The sequence below is a fragment of the Leptinotarsa decemlineata genome, unplaced genomic scaffold (genome assembly GCF_025532065.1).
Source record: "Leptinotarsa decemlineata unplaced genomic scaffold, Ldec_3_MD MMD2_tig00026282_RagTag_RagTag, whole genome shotgun sequence".
Classification (NCBI taxonomy): Eukaryota; Metazoa; Arthropoda; class Insecta; order Coleoptera; family Chrysomelidae; genus Leptinotarsa; species Leptinotarsa decemlineata.
In genome coordinates this window covers 17,113,717-17,137,759 of record NW_027412668.1, presented here as the reverse complement: position 1 = coordinate 17,137,759, position 24,043 = coordinate 17,113,717, and the positions used below count along the sequence as shown (strand labels likewise).

At 34.9% G+C, this 24,043-nt stretch overlaps 1 protein-coding gene across 1 annotated transcript in view; it reads right to left on the bottom strand.

The window, feature by feature from the left end:
- Window positions 1-23,810, bottom strand: part of LOC111509648 (uncharacterized) — a 72,408-nt gene extending 48,598 nt beyond the window's left edge. The window contains exons 1-2 of the mRNA XM_074179927.1: window positions 23,360-23,810; window positions 2,213-2,512 (exon numbers count right to left, since the gene is read on the bottom strand). Of these exons, the coding sequence (XP_074036028.1) occupies window positions 2,213-2,512; window positions 23,360-23,596 (537 nt within the window). The 5' untranslated portion in view covers window positions 23,597-23,810. The remainder of the gene's footprint in view (window positions 1-2,212; window positions 2,513-23,359) is intronic.
- Between the last annotated feature and the right edge of the window lie 233 nt (window positions 23,811-24,043).

The following is a 24,043-nucleotide window of genomic DNA, read 5'->3' as shown; positions in this document are numbered from 1 at the left end:
GAGTTTAACACCTAAAATTCAATATACTTCACAAAACAATACATATTCCTAGAAACAATGAGCCTCGATAAACACACCAACACAAAGGATATTACCAGTTGTAACCTAAGTACAGAAAAATCTAAAGAGACATCCGGATGGAAGGAAAGGACAAACACTAAGGTGTTCTAACCCTATAAAAGAACAAATAAGAAGATAAAACGTTCAGTTTGAGTAGAGTCATGTAAATGATAGTGCAGCCTGCTATCGAAAGCGCTCGCATATAATTATTGGAAGTTATTAAAGCTACAAATCCTTTTCGTGAACAAATGTTAATTTGAAGAAATAAATAAAGATGTACGTATTTCTATGAGCAGAATTTTACATGTCATAACTGAATACTATTTGACTATTGAAAAAAATAGAATTTCGTAGCAATCCTGTGAATAATATCAGAGTCAATTCCATAACGATGTTTGGAGTGCAAACAGAATAGGAAAAAGTGTTTTTTTTTTGTATAATTCAATGATAATATGAAAGATGGCTTTTTTCCAGTTCATGTTTGAAAGTTGATTTTTTGCATGATCTACACTCCTTTGTAAAAATTTCATTTTGGAATTGATTTTTTTTCTCCGGAAGATGATCACATTCTTTGTAAAAAGATGGAGGGTAAGAAAGGCAAAACTTTTCTTTACCAATAATTAGTCTCTCGTAAAAACACATCCCTATCAATTTAAAGAAATTCCACCTGTTTCACTGTTATTCAATATATATATATATATATATATATATATATATATATATATATATATATATATATATTCAGTGCTGACATGAATCTAAGCGTGCATGGGAAGATACACATAGAAATACACATTGATTGGCAATAAAGAAGGTTGCATTTCTTATCTTTTCAATACTCATATGAATTTGAAAACAACGTATTAATTTCTTGTTTATTTTCGTAACACTGCTAAGAGAACCAATGATAAAGTACTTTCTAGAAGTGGCATTTGGTTACATAGAAAATTGAGAAGTAGTTTGTTGCAAGAAAAGAAGAAAATGCAATAAGTTCCTATCAATCCATAAGTTTTACCGTATTTCAATAACTCAATAAAAATATTATCTCCAACGGAAATATTCACAGGCAAACTGAAGTTGCCATTGACTTTTCTTCAGATTATGTATGAGCAATTATGCAGCAGACAATGTGGCTCCTTGTCGTTATATTCTATATGCTCTTTCGAATCACAGTGGGACTACTTACAACGGGCATTACACAGCATATTGCAGACACCCATATAGTGGCACGTGGCATGAATACAACGATTCAAACGTGTCCCCAATTTCACCAAAATCGCTTGTGAGTGAGAAGGCATATGTCCTCTTATATGAACAAGACGGAACGAAGCAGCACCTTTGAGGTGTTTCTTTTTTATTTTGTGAATTTTGTGAATTGATTTGTATTTCCTGATGCTTCTGCTTCAATTATTGTATCAACAATGAATAAATTGTCGATGTTGATATATTATAGATACAAAAAAATTATTAGGATACCAAATGTTTTTCAATGGAATGAAAATATATATGGCTAGGATCACCCTGCCCGGCCCTGGAAAGCTGGCGCCGAAAAAATATCTGGCGATGACCAGGATAAATTTACGCTTACAGTAGGATTTTTGACTGGCCACTGCAACTAAGAAAACACCTCCATAATATAGGGCTAGTGGACATACCTCTATGCAAGATGTGTGAACAGGAAGATGTAACTGTCAGGCATGTCATATGCGAGTGTCCGGAGTTATCGTCAAAAGGATAGTGTGTGTTCGGCTAGTCTTGGCCTACACCTGCCGATATAAAGGATTTGTCTCCTAGTGACCTGCCCACCTTCCTGGGAAGGACAGGACAACTCCTTGGGAGGATGCACAATGGGTCACATGTGGACTTAGTGCTGTGTGCCTACACTCATCCTCCCTACTCTACAGATACAGATATATCGCAAATGAATGAAAGTGCAGAGTATGCGATATTAAAACGAAGCATTTTACGAGCGCTAAGTTTTAACTCGACAGACAAAAATGCACAATACCAATCATTTTTACTCGAAATAAGCGCGAGCAGTGTTATCAATCAAATAATTACCCCCTGTGAAAATGTCTTTTGGTTTACAAATATTCTGACAAAAGGCAATGTAATACAAGTACTATATTTCAATTTTAACACTAGCACTTACCGTGTTTTGCATGTCCCACAATCCGGAAAGTCTACTTGGGTGGAAAGTAACATTTTTGGATGCTCCCAGAAACGCTGTTTGCAGAATGAAAACATCGGCGTGTTTACTGAGTGCTTTGAAGTCGTAGTATTTCGCCAAAGTTTCGGCTCTGCTGGGTACTGAAAGGGCCAAATAAAGGTTTGATCCGAGTTTACTTCTGACTGTTGAGATGAAGTCGCTGATATCGCTTTTGGAATCTAGTTTTTTCAGGTTTATTTCTAAACCATCTATTTTGCTCGTTTTCAGGATGTCGATCAAACCCTGGAAAATGAAATGTTTGTTGAGTTTATAGTGGAAAGGAATATTCATTCATGTTTTTTAAAAGTATGTATCCAAATGGGTTACCATATGGGTTCAGTGATTTTCATTTATTCACTTAAGGAAAGATATAATGAAATAGAAAATTTGGATAATACAAAACTATTCAGAGCATTGCACCAAGTGAAGTTATAATCAATAAAAACTAGTGAACCTCATACTATATTGAATTCAGAAGAACCGTAGATTCATTTTTGGGACGTGTTCTTAAGAACAGGTCTGAGGAAACTATTGTATGGTGAAACGCGTATTGCTGTTTTGTAAATCACTTTGTGATTTTTTTGACAATTTGCGAATATTGTTATTCTATCCGAGATTGGAGTCGATCATTAAGCCTGAATAATTGGACTTTTCGCACAGGCACCGCTCTAAGAGCGCCTTAAGGATTTTTCTGTAGTGCTTGTGTTCCTTAAAGGAAAGAGTTGGCAGGTAATATTAAATATGCTGAGAGATTATTCGAATAATGGAAAAATTTGTGAGATCAGTTTTTTTAAACCCTCCCCCCTTACATCAAACCGGAGTTTATTTTGCCACAGAATTTTCAAGTCAATCGAGTTACAACGTTTTATATTGATAATGTAGATTTAATTATTAATGATAGAATTAGGTTGTATATTTTTTCATTGAGTGTAGCTAAAAAGACTGTTATATTGGTTGGAAACGAAACATTCGACGAAAGCAAATTATTTAAGAAATCCGTCCGGTACAGTTCGAAGTTGGGACATATGAATAGGATGAGATTTATATCCGCTACAAAAATTGTTACATGAGCATCAATGTGCACATCATTGTGGAGATGTGCAGGAAACTCACCATGGTTCATTTTCATTCGTGTGATGGTGGTGGCGTAAAATCTTAAAAAGTTGAAGTTTTCTCTATGGGGGATACTTTTGGGGATAGTGGGGTGGTTAGGTTAGGTCTAAAGTAAGTTGGTCTATTCGACCCTCCACCGCAACCCGCAAGGGTTTATTGTGGCTCACACCTATTCACACTCGGACAAATAAACCCAGCTTCCTAACCAAGGCGATTCGTTTGTGTGGTAAGTTGTCTTTCAGGTCAGATGAAAAGAGTACGGATCTGCCGAATTCTAAGAACCTGATTCAGTCCCCAGCACGGCAGACACAAATTGTATGTTCTGCTGTTTCATCATTTTCCAAACAGAAGCGACACACACTGTCTTCAGACAGTCCAAGTCTCTGCATATGATGATTCAAATGACACTGACCAGTAAGAAGGCCTGTTAAACATCGTAGTTCATCCCTGCTGTAGTTCAACAACTGTTTGGTATCAAGCTTCGAAGGGTGGATAAACGCCTTGGAGTGAGCCAATCCTGGAACATTCTGCCAGAAGTCCATAAATCTTCTTGCCATCCAGGTGTTCAATGTTTGTTTGGCAAAGCCCAAAGCGATGCCAATGACAGGTTCTAGTCCGATGAAGCCGCTTGCAGCACCCTCATTTGCAAGAGAGTCAGCAGCTTCATTACCTTCCAGGCCGGTATGGCTAGGAATCCAGACCAGAGACAATCTGTTAAGTCTTCCTATCGAGGAGAGTCTTTTAAAGCAATTTGCTACCAATTGAGACGTTGCTCGGTAGGAGCCAAGAGCTTCCAACGCCGTTTTGCTGTCCGAGAATATTTTTATTGACTTGTGTGTGAGATTGGATTTATCCGATCTCTCTCTGATTCAGTAGCGTAAATTTTCGCTTGAAATACAGTCATATAAGTTCCTAGGCAGATTGATATCTCTGTGCTGGGTCTGCGACTAAAACACCTGCACCAGAACCGGAAGGTGTTTTTGATCCATCTGTGAACCAATAACTATCTACTCTTGATATTTCCTTCTCCCGGAGGATCCAGTCCTCTCTACTCGGGAATAGTACTTTATAAGACATTTCGTAGTTGACAGTTGGAGGCATGAAGTCAGAGGTCATTTCCAGAATGCTGTGACTTCCAGTGTCAACCAACAGTCTGTTACACTCTGCACTTAATTGATTTGTGCAATTGGCAATATGGGCAAGTATATATGCAGTCCATCTAGCCTCTCTCCCCAGAAAAATGTGGAAAGGGGGTAGATCTAGAAGGATCTCCATGGCCGCTGACGGTGTGGTACTGATGGCACCAGTGATAGCCAGACAAGCCTGTCTCTGTAAGCCAGAGAGCTTCGCTTGGGCCGTTTTTTGTAAAGCCTTCGGCCACAACCCCACCAACTAGTGGGGTGGATTATTGAATATTGATTTTTTTATTTAAAAGAGAATTATTTCCAGAGTCTCCCCCAATTTAGTCGGGTTTCATATCTAACGTCTGAGATTATATCTTGCGGGAAGCTGATATCAGTTATCAATTAGATGTGGCAGCTTCTTTCGCTGCCACATCTACGTTTCCATTTCCGGCAATACCCGAGTGGCGAGATCAAGAGTTTTCACACTGAATTTCAATCAAACCACGCTTTTATTCAGGGAAATCTGCGCAAATTTTATGGAATCGTTCTGCCCAAATTTCAAAGTTATATGTGATCGCGCTATAATCATCAATATTAGAACTATTTGGCCTTGAATATCTGTAGAGATTAGATTCTTGAGGACAGTGAAAAAGCAGAGACTCAATATTATACCTAGAGGCACCTCAAACTTGATTGTTTTAAATTTACTCAAAATCTCTTGAAATCCAACGCATTGTCTTCTATTGGTTGGATAACACTTTATTAGCTTCAAGCTTCAAACACGATGATTTACTCATTTCAATTTATTCCATAGTTCTTCAATATTTTTCATTTACTAAAGTTTTTAAATGGTCTAAAAAATATGAAAAACATAATTTGTAGTCTTTTTTATAATAACTAGGGTTGTTTGAAGAGTAGTTGGGCATACGAGGTATATTCTGAAAATAAAGTAGATTTTTATTTCTCAAAAAATATTGATTTAATCATCATCTCCCCAAACGTCGAAAAATGCAGTCCTTTCATGGATCTCTTCAATCTCGGGAACAGGAAAAAGTCGCAGGGGGGCAAATCTCGTGAATACGGCGGCTGATGCATAATTACTTTGTTGGTTTTGGCCAAAAAATCACGAACGAGCAAGAATGAGTTATCGTTGTGTAAAAGTCATGATTTGTTTTTCCACAATACCGGACATTTCCTTCGTATTGCTTCCCACTAGCGGCGTATAAGTTAAAGATAATACTCCTTATTGAGTATACGATCATGTGGCAAGAACTCCTATGAACTACGCCACGGTAATCAAAGAAGCCAGTGAGCAAAATCTTGACATTTAATCGAACTTGGCGTGCTTTTTTCAGTCTCGACTCTCGTAGGCTCTTACATTTAACGATTGGACGTTGGTTTCGATGTCATTACCATATACCCATGATTCTTCACCAGTTATGACCCTTTTGAGCAAGACTGGATTGCCATTAACGTCATTCAACAACTCCTGAGAGGTGTTCATGCGACGGTTTTTTTTTGTCAAAATTAAACAATTTTGGAGCGAACTCTGCTGCCACACGCTTTACGCCGATATGCCGACATCCTCAACAACTTCTCTAATAGTGAGTCGACGATTCTCCATAGCAATTTTCTTCACTTTTTCAACATTTTCATCGGTTGTTGATGTGCTGGGGTATCCAGGACGAGCGTCGTTATTCTCATCTTCTCGACTATCTATGAAAAGCTTGTACTACTTGTAAACATTTTTCAGAGTACAATAACCGTATGTCACTGTCAACATTTCAAGTGTTTTTGAGTACGAAATTCCATTTTCCACACAAAATTTGATACAAATTCTCTCGATCTATTTTTTTGATAGCAGAAAATTACCAAACACGCAGACCACTTATAACTTTTATGCCTCTCACCAACTAACCGAACATGCTAAACAGCTAAAACTGTGAACATATGTTCGAGTCGGGGGTACCAAAATGAAACAAATTAAAAAATTGCCAATTGAATGTACATAGCCCAAAAAACTTGAACACAACCTTATTTTTTTAACTGGCTTCGTATGTAGGTACATGTATATGTACACAGCTTGTATATTTCGTACATATTTAAGTGGAATTTCCTATTAACTTTTTCGAATGAGAACTAGTCAGAAGTCAAAATTCAAACGTCATTGCTTTAAAAAACAAAAAGTGTTGCTAGGCTACACAATACGATATCAAATGCCGTAAGGTTCTATTCACCGAAGGCAAATGAGTGAAGAATAAGTTGATGTAATCACTCCTAAAAAAAATATAACCCCTTCAATTCAAATAAGATTCCTCTTGGCTGGGATTAAATCAAATAGGTGAATGAATGTCATTACGATGTCATCGATGACATAAGCAGATCAAGCTTATTCCGTGACATTAAAAAATCGTAATTCATGAATGAAGTGTGTGTATTTTCCATAATGTTATCCAATTTGGTACTGAAGAGCCTTGGGGCAAGTGTCTTAAGGCGAAACATCGGTGTATACCAGTGAGGATAGCAGTGTTCTATGTTAGTGCAATTTGTTACCATTCATTTAAAGTAGAACTCATGTGAATGATATCTGATTTTTATTCCACAACGAATGTTTGGAATACAAACTGAGTAGAGAAAAATATCTTCTGTATAATTCAGTGTTCATATAGAAGTATTTGTTTCGAAAGAATTTTTTCTTTCGTATAATTCAATGTTTATATGAAAGTAGCTGTTTCAGGAGGACTTTTTTTCAGTTTGTGTCTGAAAGTTACTTCTTTGCATGATCTTCACATCCATGTATAGAGTTACTTCCTTCCTTTCTTTGGAAGACTCCTTCTTTTTTTTTGTATCAAGATGGAGTAGTAGAAAGCCAAAAACTTTCTTTCCCAAGAATGGAACAATTCTTCACTAAAAAACAGCTTCACAAAATAATTTTTTTATACGAAAATCATACATATTCTTGGAATCGGAGTCTCGTTCAACTTTGATATTCATGGATTGGAACTGTTTATCCAATGTACGCTATGAAGTGATTTGAACAAAACTCACCTGAAAATCTTAACTATTCATCTCATCCCCAGTCACCATACAGATATAACATAACTTATGAACAGTATGTAAGATAGTATGTGAAACCACTAATGTGCTTCGAAATTGTTGCGGCTGTTTTTGTAAAAAAGAAAACTTCTTTCAAATATTTTTTTTGAAAGAGTCAATGTTTAAAAGTATTCCGTCGCCAGACTCACGAATTATCAGAGATCTCCCACATAATTTTACTACTTTTCATTCGTTCTAGCATTTTTCACATTGAATTCAAAAAATGATATAAATTTACAGGTTCGATTTGGCAAGTAATTATTGTCAGGTTTGAAATCTCTCTTTTAATAACACTAGTTTACAGTCAATTTACGGCTGTAATGCCAAAAGCAGGTCTTTGCGAAAATGATAGTAAAAATTTCCTAACACGTAAGATTTTTGAGTTATTATTTTTTTTCACAAAAATTTAATGAACACGACATTCGAAATTTGCTTTTCCCCTAAATTGAGAAAATTGTTCAAAATCTGGCAACACAGAGTTTAAAACAAGTTTAAAAGCCGTTCTGCTCCATAAAGGTAACAGACCGTTAGTTAGGGATGCCACAGATTATGCTGTAGACGACCCCTCCCGATATAGAAGGCCCCGACACTCTGTCGAATGAGGCCCTCATGTCCCCCGTTAACGCATGAACAACTTTCTCATCCATCCCACCCCAACCAGGTAAAGGTATCCCGTGAAGGGCGGCACTGATGTCTAAGGACTTCATGCCGTCATACCATCAGCCATGAACCCATTGGTCCTTCTTGAGACCAATAATTAGCCGAAAGGTTAGGGGAGCTGGACTCCAAGCCTGAACGAAACGAGGATGACCTTCTGAAAGGTAACAGAAGACCCTCTATTCCTCTTGCACATGCAGTTGCCATGAAAAAAACACACGAATGTTTGCCACGTATTCTAAATGCAATAAGATGTAATACGTATAAGTGGCAAATATGTGGTGACCTAAAAGTCATAGGACTATTACTAGGTCTTCAGGACGGATTTACGAAGTTTTACTGTTTTCTTTGCCTTTGGTAGTAGGGCAACACAGAGCCATTATCAAGTAAAAGAATGGCCTCCGAGAGATAAATATATTTCCAGGTCAAGCTAACGTAAAGAATATACTTCTTGTTAATCCCAAAAACGTTATTTTACCTACATTACACATTAAACTGGGGTTAATGCATTAGATAAAGAAGGTGATGCGTTTAAATACCTCAAGCATGTTTTTCCAAAATTAAGTGATGCAAAGCTCAAGGAACGTATATTTGTTGGACCACAAATTAGAAAACTACAAAGTGATCAACAGTTTGATCAAAAGTTAAGTGATGTTCAATTAGCTGCGCGGAGTTCTTTCAAAATAATTGTTTCGGAGTTTTTAGGGAACAGAAAGTAGAAAATTACGAAACACTTGTATATGAACTACTTGGAAACTACTGCAGAATAGGATGTCGCATGTAACTCAAAATCCATTTCTTGCACTCCCGTTTGAATTTTTTCCCAGAAAATTTGGGTGCTGTCAGTGACGAACAAGGGGAAAGGTTCCACCAAGACAAAATGACAATGGAGCAACAATGGGAGATTATTGTTGGTTCCTTATGAGGTGAAACGATAAAACAAAATGCAAAATGGTTATGCACAAAATACTTTATTTGAATGTTTTTTCATGTGTATTGTAAATAAAGTCTGTTATCCTCAAATTATATTGTTTTTTTCTTGTTTTGATCTTATATTTCCATATAATATGTGAAAATTTTCGTATAAAATGAAAATAACTATAACTGAAAATCTTTACGTGATGGAAAATTTTTAATGTCAGGATGCTTTGAACTCTCATGTATAACCATTATAATATTAGTCGCAATTTTTTTTCTTATTTGTTAGCTAGTGTAATCGAACTTCACCATACATTCACAGCGTTGGTGTATTCTTCAAACAAGAATATTTAATGTCTTGTTAACCAATCGCTAAATTAACAATGAGTCATGCTCGTCGCTCATCATGATTCGGAAATGTTAATAATACGTTATTTCATTTGAATCGACACCTCAATGATTTATTGGATGTAATCGACATTGACCAGCAACATCATTTTATTGCATTTGTTAAGGTCACGCCAAATATGTATTTTGCCGGGGGCGCAACTATGCTTAGATGAGTTATGCTAAAATTAAGATCGAATTTATGATTCTAAGGACATAAGACGATCTCCTTGAAAAGTGGATTTAGGAGAAGTATTTTAATGTTATCATAAGAAATATCTATTAAATCTACTTTTGACCATATGATCAGGTGCAGAAACTGTTTTATTTAAGATTATTCAATATCAGCAAGACATATTTGCTTTGGGATACTAATGATCTTTAGAAGGATATAGTTAATACAGTTTTCCATCGTATTCGTCGGCTTTTTAGCCAGAAAATTTTTCTGAAACCAAATTGTGTCTGAAAGTTACTTCTTTGCATGGAGTACAGTTTACAGTTTATTTTGAAATCGATTGCTTTCTTCCTTCCTATCCATTTTAAACAGAATTCCTATGGCTGGGATTTAATCAAATAAACGAATGAATGAGTTAAATCTACTCATGTTATCGATGAAATGAATAGATTTAACTTATTCGTGACATGAAGTCGTAATTTTATGAATGGATCTTATAATATTATTCAGATTGGTGCTGGAGAGGCAATAAGACAAGTGCCTTATTTCGAAACATCGAATTTCCGCCATTGAGGATGACAGTGTTCCATGTATGTAAAATTTCAACTCTTTCATATACTATATTGTGTAATAATGTGAATGATATCTGATTCATTTCCATAATGAATGTTTGGAGTACAAACTGAATAGAAAAAAGTGTTTTTGTATACTTCAATATTCATATAGAAGTAGTTGTTTCGAAAGCATTTTTTCTTTCGTGTAATTTATTGTTAATATGAGAGAAATTGTTTCGAGATGCTTTTTCTTCCATTTTATGTCTGAAAGTTAATTCTTTGCATGAAGTACACATCTTTGTAAAGGGTTTATTTTGAAATCAATTGCTGTCTTCCTTGCTTTGGTACATTCACACTTTTTTTGGAGAAATAGAAAGCCAAAACCTTTCCTCCCCTAAAAAAACCCCTTCCAATTTACAATCTTCTATATTTACTAATGCTATCAAATGCATCAATAATTTTTTTGATACCTGCTGCAAATTTATTCAGATTACATTAGCTCCTCAATACAATTTCTAATGAAATAAAATGTCACCTGTAATCTAACCCACCTACATTGAATGAAGAAAAATTACAGAAATTGGATATAGATTATATATTACTACCTGTTTTCGCACGAGTTCCTACATTTTTTCGTCAAAGTGTCGCATCAACTCGTGAATAATAATAAAGACCAATATGTTTATAGCTACCAATTTCAATTCTCAGAGAGGTGAGTACCTATATATCTGAGAACACAACAAAACAAAACGGCGACCTCAAACTTCAAAATTGTACAGTACGTAAAACAAAACCAACGCACTCACAACCTTTCCTCATCAAGCGTGTCGCACCGGTTTGTGCGGCTGGTGGAATTTATTTTGTTGTTTCAATTTTGCGATAACTTCTGAAACATTAATTTAAATCGTTTGGTGTGAAAAATTCTTGAAATGTGCGTGAAATGCTTGAAGTAACTACCGTATTCAGTGCGATAAGGTTTAATATAGTATACGTCCGAATAGTTTTTTGATTACTACATCACATGTGATCATTATTTCAACATCCGCCTTCGCGAACTTTCTTGTTGACTTATAAAAGAACCACAATATGTAATGAACTGTTTTGTTATATCTCAAAGGAATTATACAGGGTTTTCGATGAAAGCTCGCACGGGTAACATCGCCGTCCCAACTTCGTATGGATAACATCATCATATTTGAACAAATTTATACAAAATATTAGTGAATTATACAGTTTATATGTAGGTCTATATGATGAATCTTCCTTTCGAATCACTCCGTCATTTGGTAAAAACCATATAAAAATCCATTCAGTAGTTTTTGAGTTTGCCGAGTCCTGATTGAACCAGATAAAGTCCCGGATCAGGGCTGTTTTTCAGCATAAATATGCTGCCGGTTCAAAATGACTTCAAAACCCCAGAAGACTGTCAAAATCCTATGAATTAATATGGATGTTCATTTTTTACTTCAACTTGTGTCATCAGTTATGATCTCCGATAAACGGAGCTCAGGAAGAGATTCCAAAAATAGGCGGCCTTCAAATTCGAATAAAAATAGTGACACTGAAATTCTCAACCACGAAAGCCTTAACCATTTTGTCACAAACCAATTTTGAATTCAAACTACGCCAGAGATTATCATAAGAGACTACTTCAAATGCAATTTGTTACGATAAAATACATCAGAGATATAAATAGAAATGCAATAAGACAGTGATAATGAAAGAGAAACTGTACTGGTTACATCGCCAAAACTTTCGTTCGGCAAAGACTTTGTGAAGTCTAGTCATGAACACGGACTGCTTTGAATTCTAGGTGTGTATAATGGGAAAAGTGTTTCATTTACGAACAAATTGCAATATTTAGGAACTCAACATATACTTCATATTTCACTACTGTTACCCACAACACCCAGAAAATATTCCAAATATACAATAATTCCTCGCTGAAATCAGAGACCTAAAATTACTCATCTGAGCATGAGAATTCAATTTAATCAAGAGCACCAATTTCAAACTTTCAGTGCACCATATTTCTCAACGAACAGAATCATGTTTTTTGATATCACTCACTCCCTTTAACTTCGCTCTTCACCTCTTCACTTTTCATCATTTCATTTTTGTTACAAGACTATAAAATTCATTGAATATTTCGTATCACACTCTTTTACTCAATTTTTGAAACTCTGCCTCCAAATTTTTCAATTTTATGTATTCCTTGAGAAATATCTACCAGAAACATCATCTCCAATTTTACAATTTTTTCTTTCACGAATTCCGTACATTAATTGAGGCCCCAACTCTTTATGATGAGTGAGAAATTTTCCTCAATAGCCCACCAACGAAATTTTCTATGGTTGCAAGTTTGACTAAATCCTACCAATAGTACGTAGCAATGAATTCATCAAATTCCAAAATATAGTCATGGCACTAGAAAAACCATATGAAAGGCTTTATTGTATAATAATGGCCAATTATGAGCTAACCAACGTCAACCAACTTAAATTTTTCATGACAGAGGCGAATCGAGAAATTACTTCATCCTCTTTTATTCATTCAGCTATAAGAAATCTCTATAGGCAGAAAACCAATGTTTCACGATAATCCCACAGTATTATGAATATAACACGCTCGAATCCAATTCAAAATAATATAGAACAGTTCAGAAATAATTTTTGAATATTTCACTTTTCACATATTGACAGTGAAAGCGTATGTTACTCATATTTGCGCTCGATACTTCTAAAGCCTTTGACATTGTCTGACATGAGGGTTTTGCTGGCCAAACTATGGTGATATGGCTTGTCAGATCATTTTTGTGTATGGCTCTCTAGCTTCTTGAAAGAACGTTTCCTGGATATCTCTCGAATACATTCACCATCACACACTTGTATCGTCTGAATTCCAAAACATCTGCTGCGGATGCACATCTTCACCGGCAGCAGGAGGTACATATCTTAATGAGGATCTAGAGGTGATTCCGAATTTGGGTGAAAGTAACCAGGTGAAAAATATGGATGTCTTAGAACCGCATATAATAATGTCAGGACAGACAATTCCGCTTTCTTCTTCGATAAGTTTGATGGGGGTTGAAATGGACACAAATATGTCTTGGCACAATAATGTCGCTGGAATTGCAAAGGTTGCTTCTCAAAAACTTGAAATACTCGAAGAAAGGTTAGAGATTTCTCTCTCTCTCTTATAGATACTTTCACGGGAGGTGTTCAAATGACTTGGCACATTTGATTCTATACGAAGAGCGGTACATATCAGAAATACGTGAGAAACTGTGGCTGCTTATCGTTTTGAGGTTCAACTCAGTACACCTCAAACTGCACTATTTAAGGAATTCCTCCATTTGGAGAATTGCGTTCATGTGGAGTAAACTTCCTGAGAACGTTTTCCCAAATGTATTTGATCTCCAGCGATTCAAATCCAAATAAAAAAGGTAGTTTTTATATTATGTCATATTGAAGCGCCGCCACCCATGCCGATGTCGCTTTTCACCGAAGTTAAAGAGTATATTGTTCTGCAACCAATCTTACATTACAGTGAATTGTATAAAAGAAGTGTTATTTTTAGACTGTAACACTACAGAGATGATAGACGTCGAGTAAATGACCTCAGCTCCTTATTCTGTTAGCAAACTCAAGAGGGTAGATGGTGCAGCCCAAAAAGCGACTCGATCACCTCCTCAAAAGCAGAGTACCTATTGCATCAATCTGCCTTACATCGAATTCTTGAGCATCAGAAGCAGAATCTGCAACATTAAATTTGTTCAGATTGGCTAAATGACTGCCGTAGAGGATAATCCAGAAGGGCGCCTCCTCAAATTGTGTCACAGGAGATCTATTTTCCAAACCACACTTTTGTGTTTCTCTCTTCTACGTAATGTTGTAGCAGACTGATCTTCGATCAGGTCCTGAATAGAATGACGAAAATGTACCATGATCTGTAAGTCTTGAAGTGGACTATTTCTCAGTGTTTGGCAGATTCTCACTCTTATCAGCTGACCTGGAATAGACCCACTCGCCTTTGATCTTTCTACGTACCTATGAAATTGACGATAAAAATGAATGAAATAAGTAAAAAAAACTATGATAAACGGTTTTAATAAAAAAAGTAATAATGTCGATAATGCACTAAAAACTCAATAATAATTCGGAAGATCCTAGGTAGCAGTCATCACACCACTCTCCCCATCAATCAACAGATTAATCTGTTGAGAGAAATGGGGTCAAACGTCAATTACTAAATTTGACCCAAACAGACAAAGAAATAAAAACGTTTAAAAAAGAAATAATAAGGAGGGTATGCACAGACGATGAGAACAGAATGATGTAACCAGGAAAGAAAAGTGAAAACAATAATTTTAAAATATAAATATCAAATAAATATAATAGACTGAAGAGAAGCTAATAAGATTGAGGACATGGTGAAAAAGGAAAAAGTGATTGATAGAGGAATAACTTTTAAAAACCGATATTGACGTGAAAGGATTCACAATGAGAAGAATAATATATTCATATTTTTCGATAATACCCATTGCGAATCCACCTCTTGAAAATACTGTGTTAAATGGCAGAATCGAATTTCCCGTCCTCATTATATAAACTGTCTCAAGTTTTACATTTTGCATTGAATAACATATCACAGCAACGAAAGTTATTTGGGACAAGATTTATCAAAATTGATTACCACGAGTATTCAGAATGTTGAGCAACTGGTCAATTGATCTTTAAAAGTCTTGACCATAAATTACTGCATCGAAATGTTATAAAAGAGTATTTTATTTACCTCAATTTGCTAAACTAGTTTGAAACCATCATTTACACAATTTATATCTATACTATTGTTAATGTGTGAAGATGGAGTTGAGGAAAAATGGAATGGAATGGATTTTTTAAATGCAAGAGAATGTAGATCACTATATACCGTTTATGTGTATTGTATACTCATCTTTCAGTTTATCAAAAATAAAAAATGTTCTATTCAAAGGAAAAACCCAATAAAGAAATTCAACTGGAAACATTAACTTTTTCTTTTCTTTACTGATAAGGTGGTAAAATGACAAAAGGGACATTTTGTAATATATTGAAGTTTGTGTTGTTTTTTACTGTGAACAGTTATTGTGTCATCGTCACTGTTAAGAATGGCTGTAGATTTCGAATTATTTTTACATTTATTTTTCAACATTGAGATAATGAGAAATCAATTTTTACCACCACAGAAAAACATTTTCGTCAATATTTTAACATTTTTAAAATACAAAAACATAAGGCTTTCGGAAGCAAAAAATCATTTTGGCGCACATAGAAAAACAAAATTCTTTAGCTTCTCTGTCATGATATGCAAAAGACGAATCTACCAAAATAAACAGGAAACTAAACTTGTATTGTGACGCTATTGTATAGCGAAACACGCGTTTTGTAACACTATTTTGTAAACTGTCGAGTTGAAATCTCACATTGAAGTGTTTTGAATAAACTTGTATTGATGTTTATTCTATAAGAAAAAGTATTGATTTCGAGAAGCAATGTTTTTCACTCCTGTATTGTGTGAAATTCAGTGAAATTATGTCTGAATGATGTGATGAAACTAACAGAATGAAAAATAAGTGGCAATGTGGTCGTGTAGAAATAATTGAAATGACCAAACTTTTTTAAAAACTTCAACTTTTCCGTTCAATCTCTACATTTATGAATAGAAAAGGAGATTAGATTATTATATGAATCGATAAAATAGGTAAAAAAATTATGTTGAACGGTTTTATTGAAAAAAAGGATGATGATGATATAGATAATGTACTTAAAACTAAAAAATTATGCGGAAGGTCCTAGATAGCAGTCATCACACCACTCTCCTCGGCAATCTTTCGTATTGATCAGATGTAAAATTAATAAAATCGTTGGGCGTAGTATTCACATATTTACCTGGGTATATTACTGAGGAGAGTGATGTGATGAGTGCTACCTAGGACCTTCCAAATTATTTTTTAGTTTTCGGTATATTATCTACATCATTATTATCTTTCTTTTTTCAATAAAACCGATGAATATAAAAAATGTTTTTTACTTTTTCAAGTTTTCAGTTTCTAATTTGTTACTCAATTCTTCTCATTCTGTTTAGTTCATTTAGTGCCTCAGTATTACAAGGAAAAGGAATATCTATCAAACGACAGGACCTTTTTCTATTTAAACAAAAAGTCAGATAGCGCCCTCTGGGTGACGAGTTATACAAACAACTCTATTATACAGGTTGTCTCCTAGCTGGTACGAAACTTCAGAGGGTGATTCGTTAGGTCGTTTTAAGAAAAAAGTTCCCATGAACATATTTCCGGAGTTGTTTTGTTTCTGAGATTCAGGGCATTGAAGTTAAAAAAAAACGGTATTTATAAAATATCATAAATATCCTCAGATCAATTTGGTTGAGAATTGCTACAATTATTTGAAGTGATGAGGCGCTTATTTTGCACTAACTAGATTGAAATTATTAGGTCCAGTGGAGTCTCAGCCAACGATATTGAGAAAATAGAGTACGCCACTGACTTCTTGTTATATTTTTTCATTTTTTTTAAGGTAATCAACTGAAAATACAACTTTTTTGTCGCTTGTGTTTTCTTCATATCTACCTTCGTTTTCGAGAAAAAAAATTGAAGCCACTTTGCATATCATGAACACCTGTTTTGGAGACCAGTTGATAGTGATAGAGTTGTCATATCAGTGAAAGTTAGACTAGTCATCCATCAACTGTAACAACGTCTGAACTAGAAGAAGCCATACTTGATTCGATAGAAAAAGATCCTTCAAATAGTACCAGGAAGATTACACCGCAGCTGAAAGTCAGCCCAAAAACCGTATGGACAATTCTAAAACGAAACCTCCTGTACAGCGGGTCCAAACTCTACTGCCTCAGGATTTTTACCCAAGAATAATGTTTTGCAGGTGGTTGATTCATACGATGGCACAAAATAATAATTTCTCACGAAATATTTCATTTACCAATGAAGCAAATTTTTCACGAGATGCTATTATGAACTTTCACAATGACCATTTTTGAGCCGACGAAAATCCCCAAGTTATTAGAGAAAGTCATTTTCAGCAACAATTTTTGCTGATCGTTTGGATGGGAATCATTGGTGACCACCTAATTGGCCAATTTTTTTCTACCAGCAAGATTAACAGGTGAATTCTACACGTGCTCTTTGCGAGATCATTTACCCATTTCGTTAGAAGAAGTGCCGGTACTTGTAATAGGCAACATGTGGTTTTTACACAACGGGCTTCAGTTTATTTTGGTGTTCTTCCTCGTCAGCATCTTGACATCACCAACCCTAATCGCTGAAGCAAATTTCAACCAAATCATTGTAAATGTATTTATGATATTTCATAAATACCGTTTTTTAAACTTCAACGCTCTGAATCTCAGAGCGTTGAAAATATGTTCATAAAAACTTTTTTTCTCAAAACGACCTAACGAATCACCCTCTGAAGTTTTGTACCGTAGTTAGGGAACATCCTGTATTTATCACCAAAAAAAACTGAAAACAATGCATTTTCACGTAAATTTTGTTAGAACGTGATGAATGCCAAGTAGACCAATAAAGGAAAAACATTCATGTTGAAAATACTTTTCTGATTATTGGTACATTTTGTCAGGTTCATATCAGAAATAATAAATATATGCTTTCTCTTTCAACTTTCTCATAACTCGAAATTTCGATTTCAATTGCGAAATTTCAACTTTTAACTCGAGATTAAAGTCGATTCGAAATGAAGCAATGCCTGATGGGATTGAAAATTGAATACACAAGATTCCCCTTTTCGCTTGAAAAAAGTTGGTAGTGCCTTCTCGGCGATGAGTGATACTATCATCTTTCTAATAGAAACGTACTTAAAATGGTGGTAAATTTTGTATGACCTTCATATTTTGTTCCTTTGAAAACTTGAGACTTTTGAAAGGGGCTTCTTACTTCCGCACTGTATAAATATCACATTATCAAAATACACCTGGTGTATTAGCATTGTAAATACTGTCAATCTCATATGTTAGTCAGGAGAGTTGGGTTAATGAATTTTAAACTTTTGTATATGTTAGTTTTTTTGTTAAAATTCTCATGGTCACTAAACTCTTCATTCGATTTGCTTTTACTCATTTTTCAAATAACTCATTTCGCATTCAACATCTGGACATTCTAATAAAGATGATCGGCAGAACTTGATGTGATTTCAATACATGATGCATGAAGGACGAATTTTTTTTTCACCAACGCAGTGTTACTCATAAATCTTATATTTGAGCATGTCGGGGGCGTTTTACTTCTAAATTATAATAGTGATTGCTTCACGTCTGATGATAGACTTTATGGTAATTATATCTAATGAACTTTCGTTCATTATGTACGAACATTTGTATGGACAATAAGAAAAAAATCTGGTTAGAAGGGATTTTCATTCACGAAATTTCAACGAAAATATTTCTACAGTGTTATGCAAATTTAGTGGCACCAGTGGTAACTTTATTAGTAATAGAGATGAAAAAACATATAATTTGTCAAAGTAGTAACTTCTTTTGCCCATCATTGAGATTCAAGAAATAAAAAACAATTCTAATAAATCCTTTGAACCTCTTTATTTTTCACCCGATTTTTCATTTCACTAAAAATTTGTCATATGCTTTCATAATTTTTTGTTGTCAGGGGAAAATGAATTGTCATATTTCTTACCAAAACAGTCAACAGAGATATTCTCGATCATTATCATGTACTAGCGACCAGAACCAGCTTCTTTCTCAATGACCTTAGTTGAAAACAACTCAAATAAAATAATATTTACAACTATAAAACTTAATACCGAAGCAGGTCTGTACCTATCTATCTGAAGACAACATAAAATGGCAATGTGACCATAACCTAAATAATCACAACAGGTTTGTTTTGGTACTGGATTTTGAAGTGTTAGAGCACCGATCCGAATTGATGCAGAATCAAGTAGTAGAACACTAGCCACGTTACAGATGAGTTCTGTGATAGTTGTCACAAATAAATAAACAAAACATATAAATGCAATTATTTCTAAGTTGTTTCGTAAATGTTATTCCAATTATAAAAATAGAAATATTAGATGAAATATAGGTGAAAAATGAGGTTATGTAAACAAAAAGGACTGCACATTCATACCCAACACAACGAAAAACATCTAATAATGTGCATGTGTGAAATGGAAGTCGCAATCACACCCCGCTGAAATGTCTGATAACCGTCATTCTGCAATAGTTCCGAATCAGTTAAAAAAAGCGAAACACTTTGAGGACGATTCCCAAACTATTCTCAATGAAACAAAACAAATTTCAATAACTGTACATCTTCGACCTGTACCAAACTGGGAATCGAAACAAAACTCACGTGAAATAACACTAACGCAATTGCAACCTTTTTTCATCATGCGTGTCAGGTCGGTATGTGAGGCCTCTTGAATTGGTTTTGTCGCAAGATAATTTTGAGTTTACAATAACTTTCAAGGTATTCATTTGAACTGTACATCGTAAGGGGCAATTATAGTACATGAAACGCTCAAGGTAACGAACGTATGCATTTCAATAAGGATCATTATCGCAAATAGCTTTATAATTACCAGTATCATATGTGACCATTGACATGTGCCAATGCGACCTCTCTGAAGACTTATAAAAGTAGAACAAAATGTGGTGATTTGTTTTGTTGTGTTGAATGGATCAGGCAGAGTTTTCGATGAAAGCCCCCCCCGCTGTACCCGAGTCACTCTACCGCCCCGACTCAGCAAGGATAACATTTTCATGGATTATTATACTCAGCGATGTTTCGTAAATTATTTCAACCGTTCTAACTTGGTGCAATTGAGTTACAACCCTGGAATAAATTCGGAATCTATAGCCAAAATTTTAAAATTACTGATATTTAAAATTTTAGTAATTTATTTCCACTGATCTAGGAAGATTGATATCAATATTACCCAATATCCCACCCGTAACGCATAAGAATGACTCATTGGCGTGGGAACAATGAATATTTATAACAATCTTGAAATTAGCATATACATTTTCAGCCTTCCTTTACCAGCTCCTATCAGTAGGATATGAATAGAGTGTGGTGCTTCAGCTTTTATTATATTTAATATTTTATGGAAGTTTCCAATCACTTTTCTCAGTCAAGATGTTGTTAGCAATGATTCGAATTGATACTTTTATGTAACCTCAAGTGGTTCCATATAAGAAATATAGAATGCTCACATTGCTCACCTCTTACTTTTGAGAGCTGAAATGATATTGACAATTGGAAAATTGGCATTCATTTCATCATTACAAGCATCAAATTCTAAGTACTAAATTGTAATAAGTAATAGTTCCAAATACACAGTGTTCAAAAGTGAAAAATACATAATATTTGCTTTCTGGTAGATTTTCTTTATAAACTCATTCTTCGAAATCTACTGCCTCAATTAAAAAATGAACTGTTGAAAAGTAAAATTGACGATACAAATAACAGCAATATCTTTAGAACGGAAACGGAATACTTGTTTGCGACAAAACTCAATTCGTCAATTCCTGTATTCAGAAGCTTATAAATTTTAAACAATTTGTAACAGTGACCTGTAATGTGTATGTAGGGTATATGTAGGGTCCACATTATATGTAGGTATTGATATGCAGGGTGTTTTCTAACTACGGTACGAAACTTCAGAGGGTGATTCGTTAGGTCATTTCAAAAAAAGTTCTCATAAACATATGTCCTAGCTGAGTAGCTTTGTTTCAGGGATTCAGGGCGATGAAGTTGAAAGCCCTGAAGCCCTAACTAGATTGAAATTATTAGGTCCAATGGAGTCTCAGTGGGCACCACAGTCAACTATATTAAGAAAATAAAGTAGGCCACTGACCTGTTATTTTTTTATTTTTTCAGAATAACCAATTAAAAATAAAACTTTTTCAACGCTTGTGACTTCTTCATATCTAGCTTCGTTTTCGAGAAAAAAAAATTGAAGCCCCTTCGTATATCTTGAACACCTGCTTTGGAGACCAGCTGACAGTGATAGTGTTGTCATACCAGTAAAAGTCAGAGTTGTCAAGTAGTAGTGATTCCATCACGAATAATTTTAGTAACGCTGAAATGTGAAACTGGGAGTTTTAATAAAAGTGCAGGTTGAGGATGAACAGAAACTCTAACAACGCCTGAACTAGAAGAAACTATATTTGATTCGATAGAAAAAGATCCTTCGAATAGTACCAGAAAGATTGAACTGCAGCTGGAAGTCAGCCCAAAAATCGTATGAACAGTTCTAAAAAGAAACCTCTTATACATTTATATATATTTTATATTATTAAAGAGTTATCGGTCCGTATTTTTTGGATGGGCATCTCACTAGAAAAAAATATGTGAGATTTCTTCGGCATGAGTTTTAGAATTTATTGGACGGGGTTCCATATGAAACAAGACTCAGAACGTGGCTACAACAAGAAAGTGCACCATCACATTTTAAAACTGAGGTAAGGAAATACCTCAATGATCATTTCAATCAAATATGGATAGGTAGGGGTGGGCCTTTGGCGTGGCCACCCAGATCACCTGACCTGACCAAAATAGTTTTTTTTATGGAGGTATATCAAATGGATTATCTACCAAACTCCTCCAACATCTATAGAAGACATGAAACGAAGAATCACTAGAGAATCACAGGAAAATCCCAGAGGATATGCTGAAACGTGTAGAGAATTTGTTTGAAAAAAGACTGAAATTATGTGTTGCAGAAAATGGTCGCCATTCTGAACATCTTTTGGACTCCTCTATTCAATAAAAAATTTAGGCGTTATAGTTCATTCTGAAAAATTTTTTGAGTAAGTGAACGTAAATAAATAAAACTATGATTTGTAAAATATCTGTTTCTCGTTAACATAACTCTGATAAAAAATGTAGTGACATGTTGAAATATTTCATACATATGAAAAAATACAGGGTGTTCCACTCGAAAGAGTTGAATTCTGTCTGTTTGAAAACGAATGAAACTTGACCGGTTTCACCGAGCATCCTATTTATTGTTTTCGAAAGTTGAAATTTCAGAAATTACCATAGTGATGTTAACTAACTATTCCTTAATTGCTTTTGACATGCGGGTGATGAATTAAAAAAATATTGTCTGCAAAAAAGGTTTTTCTGGAATAACTTGGCAATGCCACAATGGAAATTCGAAGACAGAAATTCTTTATAGAGCTAAAAAAATATGGAATCGAATGACGTATTCAGGTACTGGATGTTCTATTTGAAAAAATATAACTTTGGTTGGCCACGCTCGGCTGAATCACCCAGTATATCAGAAAATAATTTTAAAAAAATAGTATTTTTCGAAATAACTGCGGAAAATTTGAGCAATTTGAAAAATTATTTTCCCTGTTAGCAATGGACCGAAGGAATCTTGTTGACTCACCCTGTACATGATTGTTTCTGAAAAAATTATCATGTCCCATTCCAACCTGAGTGGTTGTATTCTATTCATGATGACCTAACTTAATTAAGTCTGAAAAATAATAAATGAATGACCGAAACGAGAAGTAGAATCTCCAAGCGTCCAAAATACTTCAAAAATTTTGGGAAAAAACGTTTTTGACTTACTACACCCCAATCTCAATATAAAAAATTGTAGGAAAACCTTCAAAGGAAGGAAGAAAGCAACTTGGTATGTATGATCAACACATCTTTGTGAAGAGTTCATTTTGATATTATTGCTTTCTTTTTTCCTTTGGAAGTTTTCTCACTATTTTCTGTGAAAAGCCAAAATATCTTACAAAAATGGACACTTTTCAATTCGAACTCAAAACTTTATACTTTCCATGATAACAATTACATAGTTTTCACACTAAGTATAAATTAAATTGATGAAGGTACAGTGTCATGAAACGCGTCTTGTGATGAATTTAAAGTGGTAAAAGCATGCAATTATTATCATATATAGTGTTATTAATTTCCATCAAGTAACGGGTCCATATAATCATAATTTAAAGCTTCTATTCTCTGGCTGAATTTAATACTATTATTGCTGCATACCTGATTGAACTCGTTCACGGTGATGAGAATCTTCATCCCTTTCATTTGTTGTCTGGCCCTTTCAACAGACTTGACATCTGAGTTAGCCGGCAGGATAACATGGGAACAGTAGCAACCATCGATTTCAGTCAGTTTGCTAAAGTAGCAAAACAGTTTCGAATTCGATTTTCTGCTGGGGCAATCTTTGGCAAGCGCGCTCCCAAAAACAGCCAAAATGATGACACCCAATAGTCTCATTTTGCAAAATTAATTCTCGAACTGTTCAACAACTATTCTTCATTGCGTGACCACTCGGTAGTTCACGAATCGCGTGTGCTCTGCCCAAGCACCTCACTTGAAATCGAAAGTGTTTCAGTTTTTTAAGAGGTCGATCTGTTCGATTCGATCACCTGAGATTAACTGAAGTTTATCTGGTCTCTTGGTCAACAAGTAGGGTTGTCTCCCTGAGAATCGGTAAAAGGAAAAAGTGATCTGGATTACATATCGAAGGTGTATTTATCTAACGTTCTGAAATTTTATACGTCATAATTGTTTTCTTCAAAACGACTTGCATAATTCATGACTCTATTTATAGGGAGAAACCGGCGTTTCCTGATGAATTCTGAGCAGGTGACTCATTCATTCCATATGTGAACAAATATTCTCAATAGTTTAATTGAGGCTCGCTGAAGATCATACGATTGT